Here is a 17,011-nt window from a genome sequence, read left to right as displayed (position 1 = left end):
CCGGGCAGCCCGACGCGCCGCCTGAAGGGAAGGACCCGCCCGGCCCCAGCTCCGCCCGGCCCCCAGTCCCGGAAGCGGGACGATGGCGGCGCCGTGAGCGCTGCGGCCCCTCCGCCCGTGCGGGCCCCGCGGTGAGTCCCGGCGTGCACCGCGGCCTGGGGCGCCCCCTGTGCTGCGGCTGGATCCGGGGCGGGGGCGTTTCTCCCCGGGAGGGGGGAGAGAGGGGCTGCGGCGGGGGGGGCGCGGGGGCGTTTATCCCCGGTAGGGGGGCGAGAGGGGGGCGGGGGCGTTTATCCCCGGGAGGGGGGAGAGAGGGGGGCGGGGGCGTTTATCCCCGGGAGGGGGGAGAGAGGGGCTGCGGGAGGGGGGCGCGGGGGCGTTTTTCCCCGGGAGGGGGGAGAGAGGGGGGGCGGGGGCGTTTATCCCCGGGAGGGGGGAGAGAGGGGGGCGGGGGCGTTTATCCCCGGGAGGGGGGAGAGAGGGGGGGCGGGGGCGTTTATCCCCGGGAGGGGGGAGAGAGGGGCTGCGGGAGGGGGGCGCGGGGGCATTTATCCCCGGGAGGGGGGAGAGAGGGGGGCGGGGGCGTTTATCCCCGGGAGGGGGGAGAGAGGGGCTGCGGCGGGGGGGGCGCGGGGGCGTTTATCCCCGGGAGGGGGGAGAGAGGTGGGGCGGGGGCGTTTATCCCCGGGAGGGGGGAGAGAGGGGCTGCGGGAGGGGGGCGCGGGGGCGTTTATCCCCGGGAGGGGGGAGAGAGGGGGGGCGGGGGCGTTTATCCCCGGGAGGGGGGAGAGAGGGGCTGCGGCGGGGGGGGCGCGGGGGCGTTTATCCCTGGGAGGGGGGAGAGGGGGGGGCGGGGGCGTTTATCCCCGGGAGGGGGGAGAGAGGGGGCGCGGGGGCGTTTATCCCCGGGAGGGGGGAGAGAGGGGGCGCGGGGGCGTTTATCCCCGGGAGGGGGGAGAGAGGGGGGGCGGGGGCGTTTATCCCCGGGAGGGGGGAGAGAGGGGCTGCGGGAGGGGGGCGCGGGGGCGTTTATCCCCGGGAGGGGGGAGAGAGGGGGGGCGGGGGCGTTTATCCCCGGGAAGGGGGAGAGAGAGGGGCTGCGGCGGGGGGGGCGGGGGCGTTTATCCCCGGGAGGGGGGAGAGAGGGGGGGCGGGGGCGTTTATCCCCGGGAGGGGGGAGAGAGGGGCTGCGGCGGGGGGGGGCGCGGGGGCGTTTATCCCCGGGAGGGGGGAGAGAGGGGCTGCGGGAGGGGGGCGCGGGGGCGTTTTTCCCCGGGAGGGGGGAGAGAGGGGGGGCGGGGGCGTTTATCCCCGGGAGGGGGGCGGGGGCGTTTATCCCCGGGAGGGGGGAGAGAGGGGCTGCGGCGGGGGGGGGCGGGGGCGTTTATCCCCGGGAGGGGGGAGAGAGGGGCTGCGGCGGGGGGGGCGCGGGGGCGTTTACCCCCGGGTGGGGGGAGAGAGGGGCTGCGGCGGGGGCGTTTATTCCATGGGGGGGGGGCAGATGTGACTTGTGGGACTTTCTGGGCCCAGGTACTGGGTTTCAATGCTTTCCCTGCCCAGGCCAGCACCACGCGGAGACAGTCGTGCCCAGAGCTGCAGCTCTCTGCCCAGGTGCCGAGCGCAGTATGCTGTGGCTCTAGGCAGAGGCGGGCTAGGAATGGCACATAATGATCTGCGCTGCATAGCTGTACTCGCCACGCCACTTCCGCTCTGAACGGTGCACAGTTGCTGATAAAAGAATCTGTGAACAAAAGGCCTACCCTTGCAGAAGCTCTGGGCACTGTGCTTTTTCCCGAGGGTACACTCTGCCACTGACTCCTGGGGTTTGGTTCTGCCTTGCTGAATTGTCTGTTGAAATTGGTGGGAGCTCCTGGTGGAGAGCATAGCTGGCTCTTCTACTGTCTCTGCAAAATAGACTATCAGGGTTGGAAGGGACCTCAGCCGGTCATCTAGTCCAACCCCCTGCTCAAAGCAGGACCAAGCCCCAGTTTTTGCCCCGATCCCTAAATGGTCCCCTCAAGGATTGAACTCACAACCCGCAGTTTAGCAGGCCAGTGCTCAAACCACTGAGCTATCCCTCCCCCCAATAATGGTCGGCATTTCTAATGTGTCCATCGTGTTGGCAGCTAGGTGCCAGCATGTTGGAGACTCTCCTTAATCAATGACTCCTTGAAGTTTTAAATAACTTGAGTTTCTGTGTCTTTCATTTCTGGAAGCAGCATGACCTGCATGAAGATGACCTGCTTGAAAGTACCTGTCATTGATGTCCAGAATGATAACTTCAAGGAGCTGTGGCCATCCATGCTCCTGGCCATAAAAACATCTAGCTTCATAGCTGTGGACACGGTGAGTGGGATGAGGTGCACTACTTTTCTACATCAAAGATGTGTAACTCTTTATCTGAATGCTACCCTTGGGGATGGAAGATGAGGGCTGTCTCTGGCCCTTTAGCTCTTGTCTCTGCACTGTCATATCCATTTGTCCCCACTATGGTTGTGCCTATTTGATATGGTTGTGGCTGTCTCTGGGAATCTGTTCCATACACTTCATTATCCTTGGAGTAGGGAGGCTTCTCCAGAATTCCACCCAATCTTCCTCCTGCTTCATTTTGATCCTCTCCTTGATGTAAACTTGTTAGTCTTGTGTTTTTGTGGTTTCCCCCTTCTTTGAATGTCCAGGGTATCCCTCAGTAGGGGCCCATCTGAATCTTCTTACCAGGGAATATAAACCTTAGTTTACGAGCCTCTTGTCATAGGACCCAGGAGACCTTTTATCCCCCTTTTGCCAGCTGCTTCATCGTCCATTCTGCAATACACTGCCCAGACTTGTGTACGATATCCCAGATGAGCTGTCCTTGTTTAGCTCCTTTCAGTTCCTGCATCCCAAAGGACTTGATGGTTGATGTGAAGCACCTTCGATCTTGTGTGCTGCAGGAGGCAGTACCTGCTGGTAGGTGGAGGAGAGCATTCTTCTGTCAAACGTGCAGCAGGATTTAAATTGGCACCTAGCTCTTCGGTTTAGCTGCTTCCTAACTGATTGTGAGAGAGTAATTAGTTCACTCTGAGGAGATGTTAATCTCCGCATTGGACTTTAAGGGGAGGAAACATGAAGATTACTAACCAAATCTCCCCTCTCTCTGCAGGAGCTAAGTGGTCTCGGGGCGAGGAAGAGTCTGCTAAACCAGTAAGTAACGTGCTGTTCTTGAATGCCAAACCCTGCTCCTAGATGGAGTGCTGTATTCAAATTTACATTCATTTTCATACTTGTCTTAAAATAGCATCTCTTTGGGTGCCTTCCTGCCAAAGGGGTTTTACTCCTGCTGTTAAGGATGGAACCTCCTCTTGCTGTTGTTCCTGCTGCTCTGTCCCGCTGGTAGAAGAGAGCGAGGCTGGCAAGCACAGTTCCTTCTGGAAATTGTCACTGGGGGACTCAGCTGAAAGCAACATTCCAGCTGGTGGGGCTGGGAGAGAGCAGGCCTCAGACTTGGGATTGCGGAGGTTGCTGTCTGACGCTTTCTGGTGGTGTAGGTGGTGCTACTATGTCGTTCACAGAACTGAAAGTTCTGATTGTTCTGTAGTTGAATTTATATAGGACCTGAGATCTCCAGCCTTTTCAGGCAACGGTTAGGCTTACCACACTGAGAATGCAGAGGTACCAACTGGGACCCACCTCCTTCCAGTTAGGTGGGTCCTGTGCTCTCACCTGTCCTGGACCTCGAGCTGCTGGTAGTTGTGAAAATGGGGGTGGGAACAGTCTGATCTCCCTGGTGCAGAGACTGTACAAAGTGAAAGGGAGACAGGAGCAGCAACAGCAACCCTGGAGCCCCGAATAAGGGCTCTTCACTAAGGTGGGGGGGGAGACGAGTCTGCCACAGAACCTGAAGCCCCCATAGCTGCCATCGGTAGCGGTTTGTGCCTCAAAGAGAACAGTAAACTGTGTGTGGTCATTGAATTGAGACTGCTTCTTGCTGCCCCAGCTGACCTCTCCTCTCTCAATGCAGATGTATTGAAGAGAGATACAAAGCGGTCTGCAATGCTGCCCGAACACGCTCTGTCCTGTCTTTAGGAATTGCTTGTTTCAAACAGCTCCCAGACAAGGTATGTTGCCTGCTCAACCCACTCCTGTCTGTTGTCATAGCTGGAGAAAGCGTAGCAGGAGCCAGTGTCTTAGTTACAAGGTAGTGACTTGGCTAAAGGGGCCTTTCATATGATGCTGCTGGTTCTCAGGGGATGGCTGTGCTAGAGATTCATGTACCAGTAGGTCTGTCGCGATAGGGCACCCTTCTGTAGGCGGCAGAGTTTCTGCTGCAGGGGCTCACAGTGAGGAGCCCAGCTCCAGCTCTCACTGAAGTCAAAGGCACTTGCAACGCTGCAGGAGGTCCGAGTCCCTGGCTGGGCTGGGCTGTAGAAGGTGAGTGGTGGGAGATGTTGCTTTGAGTTCCCATATCTTTCTTTCCGGTCCCAGCCACTAGTGAAACACCTGCTTGCGAGTCCCAGGCCATGGCTGTATGACTTGTCTTACTGGCCTCTCTAACTTTCCCCTGTTGATTTGCCTCTTCAGTCTGAGAATACGTACCTCTCCCAAATCTACAACCTGACCCTGCTGTGTATGGAGGACTATATCATCGAACCTCAATCCGTTCAGTTTCTGGTGCAACATGGCTTTGACTTCAACAAACAGTACTCGCAGGGGATCCCCTACCACAAGGGCAATGACAAGGTACCTCTGTGCATCGGGGAGATTCCCAGCCCCAAGGTCCCCTCTGTTTATCCTCCACTTCACGGTAATTAAAGGGGAAGCTCTGCTCTAGTGGCTGGTCGGGTACAACCCTCCCAGCTGGAGGAGGAAATCTGATCCCCAGCCCTGTCTGCTCCAGGCTTTCACAAAGGGAGATCTTTGGGTTACAGAGCTGGGGCTGCATGACGTTTGAGCGGGAAGTGGATTGTGCTGATCCAGTAAGGAGTTCCAAACTGCTTCTCACTCTTCTTCGCGTGGCTGATGTAACTGTAGAGCAAGGACTATAATTTTACGATTTAGATGGTTAAGCCAGGTAATTGCGTCTGGAGTATTTGTGAATCGGGCATTGAGTTGTTCTGTGTTCCATCGTCTGTTCTGAGCGACCACAGTCGCACACCGGAGGGTCTTTAATTTTCCATTTGTGCAGCAAGTATCCGCATCTGCCATGGCTTGGGCGGATGTGGTTTACGGTTGCTCGTGAGCTTTGTGGGATATCACAGGGATCTACTGTGTCGAGTCTTTCATGTGGTGTGTGTTTGTGACTTCTTGTGAACTTCATTCAGCTTTCCAAGCTTCATCAGGGTTGTAGTTGCATTCTTGAAGGTTAAATGCGTGGGTCCAAAAGGGCTTACATGACTTCAGACGGTGGTGAGGGACGTTGTTAAGGGCCTGGTGGATGGGAAGACGTTCATTTTCCACGATCCTCTGGAGTTCCTGGACTGGTGTGCAGAAATGCCTTGTGGGTTGAGTAGTGCTGCTAGGGGCAAGCTAATCCCCAGGGCCAGGAGAGGGTGCTGGAGGGCCAGGCCAGGGATCCTGACTGCACTGTCTGTTCTCCCCTCACGTCCAGCCTGCATCTGGCTAGGAGCCACTGTCCCCATGCTACTGGGCCACTCTTATCCAGAATGAGCAGTGGGTGGGTCTCGCTTCCGTAGCAGAGGCTGGGGACAAGGGCCTCCTGGCACAGGGCACACGGTGGCTATATGGAAGAGAGCAGATTGAGGCTCGCTAACTTTAACCCTTGCCTTACCAGGGCAACGAGAACCAGAGCCAGAACGTTCGTGCTTTCTTCTTGGAGCTGATCCGAGCAAAGAAACCCCTCATTCTGCACAACGGCCTGATCGATCTGGTATTCCTGTACCAGTGCTTCTACGCCCACCTCCCTGACAGTCTTGGCACCTTCACTGCTGACCTTTCGGAGATGTTCCCAGCTGGGATATATGATACCAAATACGCCTCTGAGTTCGAGACCCGCTTTGTAGCCTCCTATCTTGAGTACGCCTACAAGAAGTGGTATGTCACACTTCATGCACTTCAAGGGCTTGGGGGAGGTTCACTGTCTTCCAGACACCAACAGATCGGGGTCTTTCTACACTGCCCTGCTCACACATCCCATAGAGATGATCACATTTTTCTGCTCTGTGCCTCTCCCCTGTTGTTCCATCCTGAGGATGGTGGCATGAGGACAAGCTCTGATTTCCTTAGAGCTCAGGTGGAGAACAAGTACCACGAAGACTAACATCTAAGCAAGGAAGATGCTGTCTCTGCAGATTCCCCTTGTTAAATAATCCAGCAGAGGAGTCAGTGCAGCTATAAATGGAATTGAAATATTGGTGTTAAAATCAGACTGGTTGCTGATGGCCCTTCCGCTGCCATGGCAAACAGGCGTCAGCTCCGCAGTGCTCAGGCACTTTCTCTACTGTGGCCTTCCCTTTAATTGTGACTATCGTGTCTCACTTTCCCACTGAGGGGCGCGTGCTCCTTGTTCCAGGGTGTAAGCATTCCCTTCTTCATCCCACCCAGAATTCTCTCCTGCTGGGGGTATTTCCTGGCAGACTTGAGTTGGAAGCAGCCACGTGCATTGGTCTCGTCTATCTCTACCATAGCTAAAGGCCCTAGTTCTGCAGCTGCTACACACTCTGACCTCTGCGTTAGCTGCAGTAGGAATCTGGCCCTGAACCAGATGACTGGCAGTGGTGCAGCCCACCTGAATCTCTCCCCTAAACTTCACCCAGTGGTTTTAAATCTGTTTTTAGCACCTGTTTTGGGAACTAGGAGGCAAGAACTGCAGGAATCTGCTGGATAGTCTCTAGGTCAGCTCTTTGACTTCCCTGTTTTCTGTTCTGAGGCCGTCTCTTCTTCCCTCTGATCAGAACTCATCCAGATGCTAATGGAAGTCATCCACACCGAGAATTGATCCCTTAAGTTATTCCTGTGCTGTGTCAGAATTCTGCATGCTCCTTCTGAGCAGCTTTAGCCAAGTGCCCTGAGATCACTGTACATGGAAAGAACCCTTCTCTAGGTGTGAAGAGAAGGAACCATTAAACATGCCTCATGACAAGAAAAATAGTGAAAAGCTGCCTCTGAGAACAGTTCCCTTTGGACTCCCCCCACTCTGCCCTGGGCTTTCTGCAAAGACCCTAACTGAATCTTTGTGTGTTCCAGCAAACGAGAGAATTGCAAGCGGAAGGATTCCAGCAGCCAGCACCTATCTATTGAATTTTGTAACTACCCCGAAAGCATGTCTCCTTACATAGACTATCGCTACTGCTCCCTGGCAGACACTGATCACAATGTGGCAGATACAAATAAGGTCCACGTCTGCGAAACATTCTCGGTGAGTAGCATTAGCACCTAGGTCCTGCAGCCACAAGTTGGGGAGATAGACTGGGACCTTCTGGTCACCCAGTCTCATAATACAATGACACTGAAATGTAGGTTTCAGAGCAGCAGTCGTGTTAGTCTGTATTCGCAAAAAGAAAAGGAGGACTTGTGGCACCTTAGAGACTAACCAATTTATCTGAGCATAAGCTTTTGTGAGCGATAGCTCACTTCATCGGATGCATTCAGTGGAAAATACAGTAGGGAGATTTGTATACATAGAGAACATGAAACAATGGGTGTTACCATACACACTGTAAGGAGAATGATCACTTAAGGTGAGCTATTACCAGCAGGAGTGGGGGAAACCTTTTGTAGTGATAATCAAGGTGGGCCATTTCCAGCAGTTGACAAGAATGTCTGAGGAACAATGGGGGGTGGAGGAATAAACAAGGGGAAATAGTTTTACTTTGTGTAATGACCCAGCCACTCTGTCTCTATTCAAGCCTAAGTTAATTGTATCCTGAAATGTAGCAAATTCAAAACTGAAAAGGAAACATTCTCACAACCCACAATTAACCTTTGGAACTCTCTGCCAGAGGGTGAGGCCATAAATTCTGTTGATTCAGGAAGGGATTAGACACTTACGTGGCTAATAGGAGTGTCACTGATTAACTGTTCCGAAAGGGATATAAACACTTTTTTGCTTCAGGGAACAAGCCAGCCTCTAACTAATGGGGGTTAAAAGAACTTTCTGTGGGCAGTGTACCCCACCGCTGCCTCCAGAAGGGTTTCGGATGCCTTCCTGCAGGCAGAAGGAACTGTCTGCTGGCTACTGACCTAGATTGCCCACTGGCCTGAGCTAGTCTACAGACTCCTATACTTTAAATCAAATTCATCCTTGGTGTAACTCCACTGACACACAAGCTCCAGCCTGACCATGGCTAAGGCTACGTTTTAGTCACGGTGGGTATTTTTAGTAAAGGTCATGGACAGGTCATAGAACTGTGACCTGTCCGTGACTTTACTACAAATACCCACCGTGACTAAAACTTAGGTGGGGGGCTGTGGGTGCTTCAGGGGGAGGAGGGAGGGGCAGGGCTGGAGCCTGCTGGTGCTGAGGGGAGGGTTGGCTGGTCTGGCAGGGGTTTCCTACCCGGCTCCATGTTCCTGCAACTCCTAGGCAGTGGAGGGGCCAGGGGGCTCCACTACTTCTGTCACAGCGCCTGTTGGCCGGGAGCCACAGCCAATGGGAGCTGTGCAGGCGGGACCTACAGGCGGCATGTGGCACGGAGGACCCCCCCCCCCCCCCCAGCCCCTTGCTGCCTAGGAGCTGCAGGGCCATGCCAGTGGGAACCAGGGAGCCCCCCACTCCGAGGTAAGCGCCCCCCCTAGCCCTGAGCCCCCTCCCACACACCAAACTGCTGCTGCTCGCCCAGGGGCAGCCCAGCTTGGGCAGCCCTGAGTCAGCACCAGCTGCTGCAGAAGTCACGAAATCCATGACCTCCGTGACAGACTCGCAACCTTAACCATGGCCAGTTTTTGGTGTATTTCAGGAAGACATAATCCCACCATGCACATTTGCGTGCCTAGCTTTCTTTGTGCAGACCACTTCCTAAAGAGAATCCCTTCCTGGCCTCCATTCCGCTCCCTGGTTGTCAGCCATTCAGTAGCCCATCGGGAAGGATCGCTGATGGTTCAGACCACAGCCCAAACCGCTGCCGAAGCGGGAGCCATCAGCGTCCGGCTGGTAGCAGTACCCACTGCTCCTCATGTGCTGGGTAAAGCAGCTGTAAACATGAAGCTGGTTCCTGTCATGGTTTATGACGTGTGCCTTCCCCACTAGGCCTATGGCTGGTGTCCGAACGGGGTGAAGTGTTCCCGGTCTCACGACATCGACCTCATCATCGACGAAGATGAGAAGTGTAAAGAGGAGAAGCGGAAGAAGCGGAAGCAGAGGTGGAGACGACGGAAGAATGCGGAGGAGTCCATGAAAGAGTCTGAGCAGGGAATGGGGAAGGGCGTGGAGGTGGCTCAGAATGGGGAGGAAGGCCCCCCACGGAAACAAAGCTGTCATGGCAGTCTGCCTCCTGGGAGGGTACCTGCTCGGGCAGAGGCAGCAGCGAACGTGTCCAGTGAGGAGGGCCCCCTCCTGGAGGTGGAGAGTCCAATTGACATGGACCATGAGCCTGGCTTTGACAGTGCAACAGATGTCAAGCTGGAGGAGGATCTGGAGGGTGCCACAGACCAGCAGAGCACCACTCACCCCGCTGCCCCCCCAGTAGAAACAGACGTCGGTCTCGCTGCCAGAGGAAACACCATGGACAGTGACCAAGTGAAAGGGCAGCAGTTGGGCACCGATGAGCACAGCTCAACTGTCCACCCACAGAGCTGTTCTGAGTCTAAAGCTGCATCCTCTGCCGGGAAGCGTGCGGCGTCTCAGGAGAGCCGCTCGGAAGGGGGCATTCACCGAGCCGGCTTTGATGCCTTCATGACTGGCTATATCATGGCCTACGTCTGGATGCTTAAGAAAGGAGAGGGCAGAGACTCTGGCTCTGAGCCATGGCTGCCAGACTGTCACAATAAGTTGTATCTCAGTGGGAAATCGGTGCCGCTTCAGATAGTGAAGAGTTTGTTTTCTAAATCCTCCAAAGCCCACAGCCAGAAAATGAAGCTGGCCTGGGCTAGTGGCTAGAACTGGGAGACTCTTGTTTTGTGTTTTCCTCCAGCAGGTGAAGGTTCTTCGTTCTGTACGTGAAGAATTTAGCAGGAGGGGAGCAAGTTCTTAGTCACGTTTTATTTCTGTACAATTAAATTGCTCCCTACCTGAGTTCCCGTGTGGTCTTCCTTGCCCAGGGGCAGCAGCATTGTGGGTCTGAGACTGCATGGCCTAGCTCTTGCTTTAAATGGGTGGGAGCTCTGTTCTAATGTTGCCATGACTTTCAGTTAGATGGCCTGGGGATGCATCTTTCAAGAAACACAGCCTAGCTCAGCACTCCCTGGGGTAGCTTTAATAGGTGGCCTGCCTCTTCCTCTGCAAGGGGAGGGGAACGGAGGAAGAGGGAGGCTGCTTTAGCTAAACCCATTCTTGCAGGTGAGGGGGCAGTAAGAAGCCACAATTGTGACTCTAGTTTCTAGAGGTTTGGGTTCCCTCATAAAGGTAGAGAAGGAAAGACACCCCAGCTCCCATATTGCTCATGGGTTGGGGGCAAATATCTTCCCATCTCACCTGGTGGGTTTCCAGCCTTCCCTGGGGCTGGCGGTTTCCTGCTGCCCCATTTCTCCTCCCTTGTTTGAGGTGATATTTCACTCATGTCCCTGAGAGATGGGGCTGTGAGTGGGTGGCATGTCTCCTGTCCCAGCCAGGACAAAGGGAATAGGGAAGCTGTTCAAACAGGCAGGGACAAGGTGGGGCTTACAGGGCCCCTCTGGCCTGAACTCCCCAACCACTTCCCCACACTGCTCTGACCTTCCTCCACCCTGAGTATTCCCTAGTTCTGCAAAGAAATTCTAATGTGGAAGTGTTTGGAACAGCTCATGGGAAAGGAACTGGGCATTAGGAACCCCTTGACCAAATGACCTGCTTTCCTCTCTTTATCTTATCTTAATTCCTTTGTTTCAGAAGGAAGATGTTTAACGCTAACATTCCTACAACCATTCTTCGAAAGTAAAATCAGAGCCTTCAGGGGGAGTTCAGCACTTTAAAATACAGCTCTTCAACAGAAATGTTCATTTCAGGGCAAAGCTTCCAAACAGGCCCCTGCAGCCTGGAGGCAGAGAGTAAGGGACACAATACACACTCTCCCAACCCTGCCGAGGGTAGGGCTTGATCGCTGAGTAGGGGCATAGCATTGGCATAATCACCACAGCACGTCTCCTTGAGCCGCCCAGTTGCTGTGCCCAGGGGCTTCCTGAAAATCCTACAGCTAGTAGGACCCTTTAGCTTGCTGCACGTTAACACAGGAAAGCCATCCTTGGGGTTCCAGGACCCCGGGCTTCCCTCTTGAGTCCCAAACCAGGAGACTGACCAGCTCCCTCAACAGTCCAGCCTCAGCCATCATCTGCTGCCCTGCCTCCTTCCTTTGTCTCTCTCCCCCAGGTCACCTGGCCTGCACCTCACTTCCTTCTCCAACACCTCCGGCTGATTCTTGGAGCGGCGGGGCCCCAGACATCAGTTGCCAGGCTACAGAATGTTGGCCATTGTCTGTGCCAGGCAGCCAGACATCAGTCACACCTGCCCTCCTGGAATCTGCAACAATCACACCCCCTTGTTCCACCACCAAGGTACTTGTTCCATACAGTGGGGAAACTGAGGCACAAGCACGGTATTCAGACAAAACATTAAGAGCATTCCCACTTTGTCACTGTGTTTTTTCCTCGTTCAGTGTGTAGCATTGGGGAGGGGGCAGGTGAGAGCAGAGCCCTATAAAGGCAGCCAGCACACAGAGCTGTAAATGGGAGTTTGGGGAAGGGGTGTTTTGGGTGGTTTTCTCTTTTTCCTTGGCAGGACTTCAGGTGGGAAAGCTGTTACAGCTACTGCGGCAGCAGAGGCAGTGACCCGAGCAATGGAAGAGACGATGAAGATGACCGGATGTGGAAGCTGCAGGATGTACATGATCCCAGCACAGGTACCTGCAAAGAGCTTTGTGTGAAGTGTTGCCTGATAGAGCTGATGGAAGAGAAGATCCAAGGCTTGGAGATCAGGTGGAAAAGATGGTTGAGTTTCGAAGGAGGTTTGAGCAGATGATGGAGCAAAGGCACAAGAAGGCTGAAGGGATGAGTCAAGACTTGTAGTGCCAGCTGGACTGAAGAACTCAATGGGGAGACTGCTGGGTGAGGAAAGTGAGTGGTGGAAGCGTGCGACAACTACAAGAACCAGGCAGAGGAAAAGACCAGCTAGGGAAGGAAAATTAGAGATCAGGAACAGGTCTGCCGAGCTGGAAAATGAGGAAGGGGCACAGCAGCCAGTAACGGAAGGAAGGAGGGCAAGGAAGAGAAGAGCAGAGCGGTTAGTTCTGTAAGAAGAGGGGAAGAGCCATTGGAGATACCCAGAGTTCAGAGCTCCAGGGGGATTCAGAATGACTCGCAGAAAATGGCAAGGGAGAATAAAAGACAAGGAGTCACAGCCAGAAAGGACAGGAGGAAGGCTGGAGAATCATGCCATCACCAGGAAAAGGCAGGTCCATGTGATTTGAGGACTCTCTACTAAGAAGCATACAGAGGCCTGTCACCAGAGCTGATCCAGAGACCAGAAGGCTGAGCTGTCTGCTGGGAGCTAAGATACAGGATGTGGTCCTGAAGCTGAAGAAGAATCTAATGGGAGCAGGAAAGAATCCACTGATTGTGTCATTTGTTCCCATATGAAGGGCAGCTAGATTCTCGCTGGAACGTATCAAGGGGGACTGTGCAAGGCTAGGGACGATGCTTAAAGAAATGGAGGCTCAGGTGACTTTGAGTCGGATTCTACCTGTCCTTAGAGGAGGAGGAGAAAAGCGAGACAAGATTATGATTCTCAAGAGATGGCTCAGGCAGTGGTGCTATAAGGAGGGCTTGGGTTGTTTGACCGCTGGTCAGAGGACAGTTCTCATGGGACGGACTCCACCGGAGTAGGGGGGGAAATAGACTTCTGCGATGGAGGTTGAGACAACTCATTAAAAGAGCTTTAAACTAGGAACTCAGGAGAGTTGGGCGATGCTCATATGATCTCCACACCCGATTTTAACATTGGGAGGGAGGAAAATCAAGTAAGAACGGACACAGCACTGGAGAAAGGAACAGCAGTGGGTAGGAGAATGGACGGTAAGAGGAAGGACCGTGCTGATACCAGTCAGGTGACGCTGGCAGTAGCATGACCGTACCCAACCGGGCGAGGAATGTCGGTGGAGCCAAGCAGCAACAGTTAAGATGTTTGTTCGCCCATGCAAGGAGCCTGGGTAATAAAATGGAGGAACCGGAGCTATTGGTGCAGGAAGTGAAACCAGGTGTTCTAAGGATAACAGCAAGCTGGTGGAATTGTCCTGCCTGGAGTACAGGGATCGAGGGGTATGTGCTCTTCAGGAAAGACACAGGTTAGGTGGTGGCTTAGTACTGTATCTCAATGATGAGCAAGGTTATGTTTTAGTCACGGCTATTTTTAGTAGAAGTCATGGACAGGTCATGGGCAGTAAACACAAATTCACGGCCTGTGACCTGTCCATGAGTTTTACTATATACCCCTGACTAAAATGGGGGGGGGGTTGCTATGGGGGGGGCATGGCCAGGGGGGGCATGGTGCTGCAGGTGCTTGGGGGCAATTGGGGCAGGCTCCCTACCTGGCTCCTGGGAAGCAGCAAGCCCAGCAACAGGTGTTGCTCCACCCCACGCCCTGGTTCTGCAGCTCCCATTGCCTGGGAACCACGGCCAATGGGAGCTGTGGGGGCGGTGCTGCGGGCACAGGCAGCATGAGCAGCTAGGAGCTGAAGGAAGGGAGTTGCTGTCACCCTTTCGGGGAGCCCCCTCCTCAGGTAAGCACCGCACCCCAGGCCTGAGCCCCCCACACCCAAACTCCTGCTGCTGGGGGGGCGGAGGGGGCCAAGACTGCCCCAGCAGTGGTGGGTGTGCCTGGCCGGGGGGCCGCCTGAGCCACTCAGGTAGCCCCCGGGCCAGGTGCACCGACCACTGCAGAAGTCACAGAGATCACTGAATCCGTGACTTTTGTGACCTCGGTGACAAACACAGAGCCTTAATGCTGAGGTAGACTGTAAAGAAATTAGAAGTGATGGAATAGAGGAGAGAGTTTGTTTGGGCCAAAATCACATTAGGGAAGAAAATTACTGGAGGGTCCCCTAATACAGTGTTGGGGTGTTCCTGACCACCAGGATCTGATTTATATATGGATCAAAACCTCTGTTTTTAATGAAATAAATACTCCTGGGAATTGTGGTTATGGGAGACTAACTTCCCAGCTGTAGCTTGCAGGACAAGTGCTACTGATAATAGTAGGGCCCAGGTTTTCTGGGATGTGATGGCTGACAGATTTCTTCACCAAATAGTTGCTGAACCAACAAGATGTGATGCCATTTTAGATTTGGTATGGGTGAGGAGCAAGGACCTCATCGAAGAACTGGTCGTAGGGGACAACCTTGGTTTGGGTGACCATGAGCTAATTCAGTTTAGACTAAATGGAAGGATAAACAAAAACAAGTCTGCAACAAAGGTCCTGGATTTCAAAAGAGGTAACTTAAAAAAATTAAGGGACTGAGTCAGGGAAGTGGACTGAACTGAAAAACTCAGGGATCTGAATGTGTACGGGGCTTGGAATTACTTTGTCAGAGTTGCAGAAGCTCTCCGAAGCAAGGGGGAAAAAATCGTAGATAAGACTGCATGTCAGTCACAGAGTCCATGACTTCTACAGGGGCTAGTGTGGTTGGCTCAGCAGCAGCAGTTTGGGTTTGTGGGAGGGGGCTCAGGGCTGGGGCAAGGAGTTGATGGGCAGGGTGGCGCTTACCTGGGGTGTCCCTGGCTCCCACAGGCATGCCCCTGCAGCTCCTAGGCGGAGGAGCCAGGAGGCTCCGTGCACTGTCTGTGACTGCAGGCGCCACCCCTGCAGCTCCCATTGGCTGTGATGGGAGCTGTGGAACAGGCACTTGTGGCAGGAGCAGTGCATGGAGTCCCCTGGCCACCCCTCCCCCTAGGAGCTGCAGGGACATGCCAGTTGGAGCCAGGTAGGGAGCCTGCCACCCCCACCCCCTTCTGTGCTCCTGGCCCAAGTTTTAATCAGGGGTATATAGTAAAAATCATGGACAGGTGATTGAGAGAAAGCCGAAAGCCTACAAGGAATAGAAGCTGGGATGGATCAGCAAGGAAAGCTACTTCTTGGAGGTTGGAAAGTGTAGGGATAAAGGGCACAGCCAAAAGCCAAGCAGAGCTGGACCTTGCAAAGGGCATTAAAGCCAATAAGATTCTGGAGCCCTCTCGAAGAAGGAAAGAAGTGCGGGGACTGCTCGGCCCTGAGGATGAGATAGAGATTAAAGATTACCTAGGCGTGGCCCAACACCTAAACAAATACTTTGCCTCAGGTTTTTATGAGGCTAGTGGAGAGTTCAGGGGTAGCAGTATAGTGCCTAATGGCAACGAGGATACAGAGGCAGAAATTACCACAGCCGAGGTGGCAGTCAAACTCAAACAGCTTAACGGTACTGTGGAGGGTGGATAATCGTGAAGAATATTAAAGGAACTGGCCCATGAAATTACAAGTCTAAGAGCAAGGATTTTTAATGAATCTTATTTCAGGGGTTGTACCCTATGACTGGAGAATCACTAAAATAGTTCCTATTTTTAAGAAAGGGGGAAAATCAGCTGGGAAACTACAGGCCTGTTAATTTGACCTTAATTGTATGGAAGGTCTTGGAACAAATTGTGAAAGAGAAAGTAGTTAAGGACATAGAGGTGAACAGTGAGTGGGATAAAATACGTGGTTTTACAAAAGATAGATCATGAGAAGAGAACTGATTTTGTAGACGAGGGAAACACAGATCTAATCTACCTGGATTTCAGTAAGACGTCTGATACAGTTTTCACTTGGAGTTAAATTGGAGAAGATGGGGATTAATGTGAGAACTGAAAGATGGATAAGGAACTGGTTAAAGGGGAGACTACAATGGGCCATACTGAAAGATGAACTGTCAGGCTGGAGGGAGGTTTCTAGTGGAATTTCTCAGGGACTGGTTTTGGGACCAACCTTTCACATTTTTATTACTGCCCTTGGCACAAAGTGAGAATGTGCTAATAAAATTTGTGATGGGACGAAGCTGGGAGGTCATGCAGGAGGATCTGGATGACCTTGTAAACTGGATTCAGAGTAACAGCCGTGTTAGTCTGTATTCACAAAAAGAAAAGGAGTACTTGTGGCACCTTAGAGACTAACCAATTTATTTGAGCATGAGCTTTTGTGAGCTACATCTGATAAAGTGAGCTGTAGCTCACGAAAGCTCATGCTCAAATAAATTGGTTAGTCTCTAAGGTGCCACAAGTACTCCTTTTTTTCTTGTAAACTGGAGTAATAAGAAATGGGATGATATTTAATAATGCAAGGTCAGGCATTTAGGGACTAACAAAAGGATTTTGGCTATAAGCTGGGGATGTATCAGTTGGAAGTGACAGAGGAGGAGAAAGAGCTGGGTGTATTAGTTGATCACAGAATGACTATGAGCTGCCAATGTGATATGGCTGTAAAATAGTCTTAGGTGAGGTATTTCCAGTAGAGACAGGGCAGTGTTGAGACCTCACCTGGCATACTGGGTGCAGATCTGGACTCCATGTGTAAGAAAGATGAATTCAAACTGGAACAGGTGCAGAGAAGGGCTGGATGATCTGAGGAAAAAACCTACCTTGAGAGCTTGCAGGCTGAGGGGAGAGATGATTGCCCTCTATGAATACACCAGAGGGATAAATACCAGGGGAGGGAGAGGAGTTATTTAAGTTAGCACCAATGTGGTCCCCAGAACAAATGGATATAAACAGGTATCTACAAGTTCTGGCTTGAAATTAGGTGAAGGTTTTAAGGAGTGAAACTGCCTTCCAAGGGGAGCAGTGGGGGGCAAAAAATCTAACTGGCTTCAAGACTGAGCTGGATAAGTTGATGGAGGGCATGGTGTGATGGGACTGCCTACAATGGCATGTGGCTCACTGGTGA

The 17,011-nt window shown here is 53.1% G+C and overlaps 1 protein-coding gene across 2 annotated transcripts; it reads left to right on the top strand.

Annotated features, from left to right (window-relative positions):
- Positions 1–13: 13 nt before the first annotated feature.
- On the top strand, positions 14–10,168 carry TOE1 (target of EGR1, exonuclease). 2 transcript variants are annotated; one of them, XM_048862251.2, is made up of 8 exons: positions 14–131; positions 2,220–2,346; positions 3,143–3,183; positions 4,001–4,097; positions 4,561–4,719; positions 5,771–6,030; positions 7,183–7,354; positions 9,185–10,168. In XM_048862251.2, the coding sequence occupies exons 2-8, from the start codon at positions 2,221–2,223 to the stop codon at positions 10,031–10,033; spliced, it is 1,704 nt and encodes a 567-aa protein (XP_048718208.2). In that variant the 5' UTR covers positions 14–131; position 2,220; the 3' UTR covers positions 10,034–10,168. The 2 variants fall into 2 exon arrangements, with proteins under 2 accessions (XP_048718208.2, XP_048718209.2); XM_048862252.2 differs by having other exon boundaries at positions 27–131; positions 2,217–2,346.
- Positions 10,169–17,011: the final 6,843 nt, after the last annotated feature.

The sequence above is a fragment of the Caretta caretta genome, chromosome 8 (assembly GCF_965140235.1).
Source record: "Caretta caretta isolate rCarCar2 chromosome 8, rCarCar1.hap1, whole genome shotgun sequence".
In the NCBI taxonomy this organism is placed as follows: domain Eukaryota; kingdom Metazoa; phylum Chordata; order Testudines; family Cheloniidae; genus Caretta; species Caretta caretta.
Note: the sequence above shows the minus strand (reverse complement) of the source record. Positions and strands in the feature narration are given on the sequence as shown.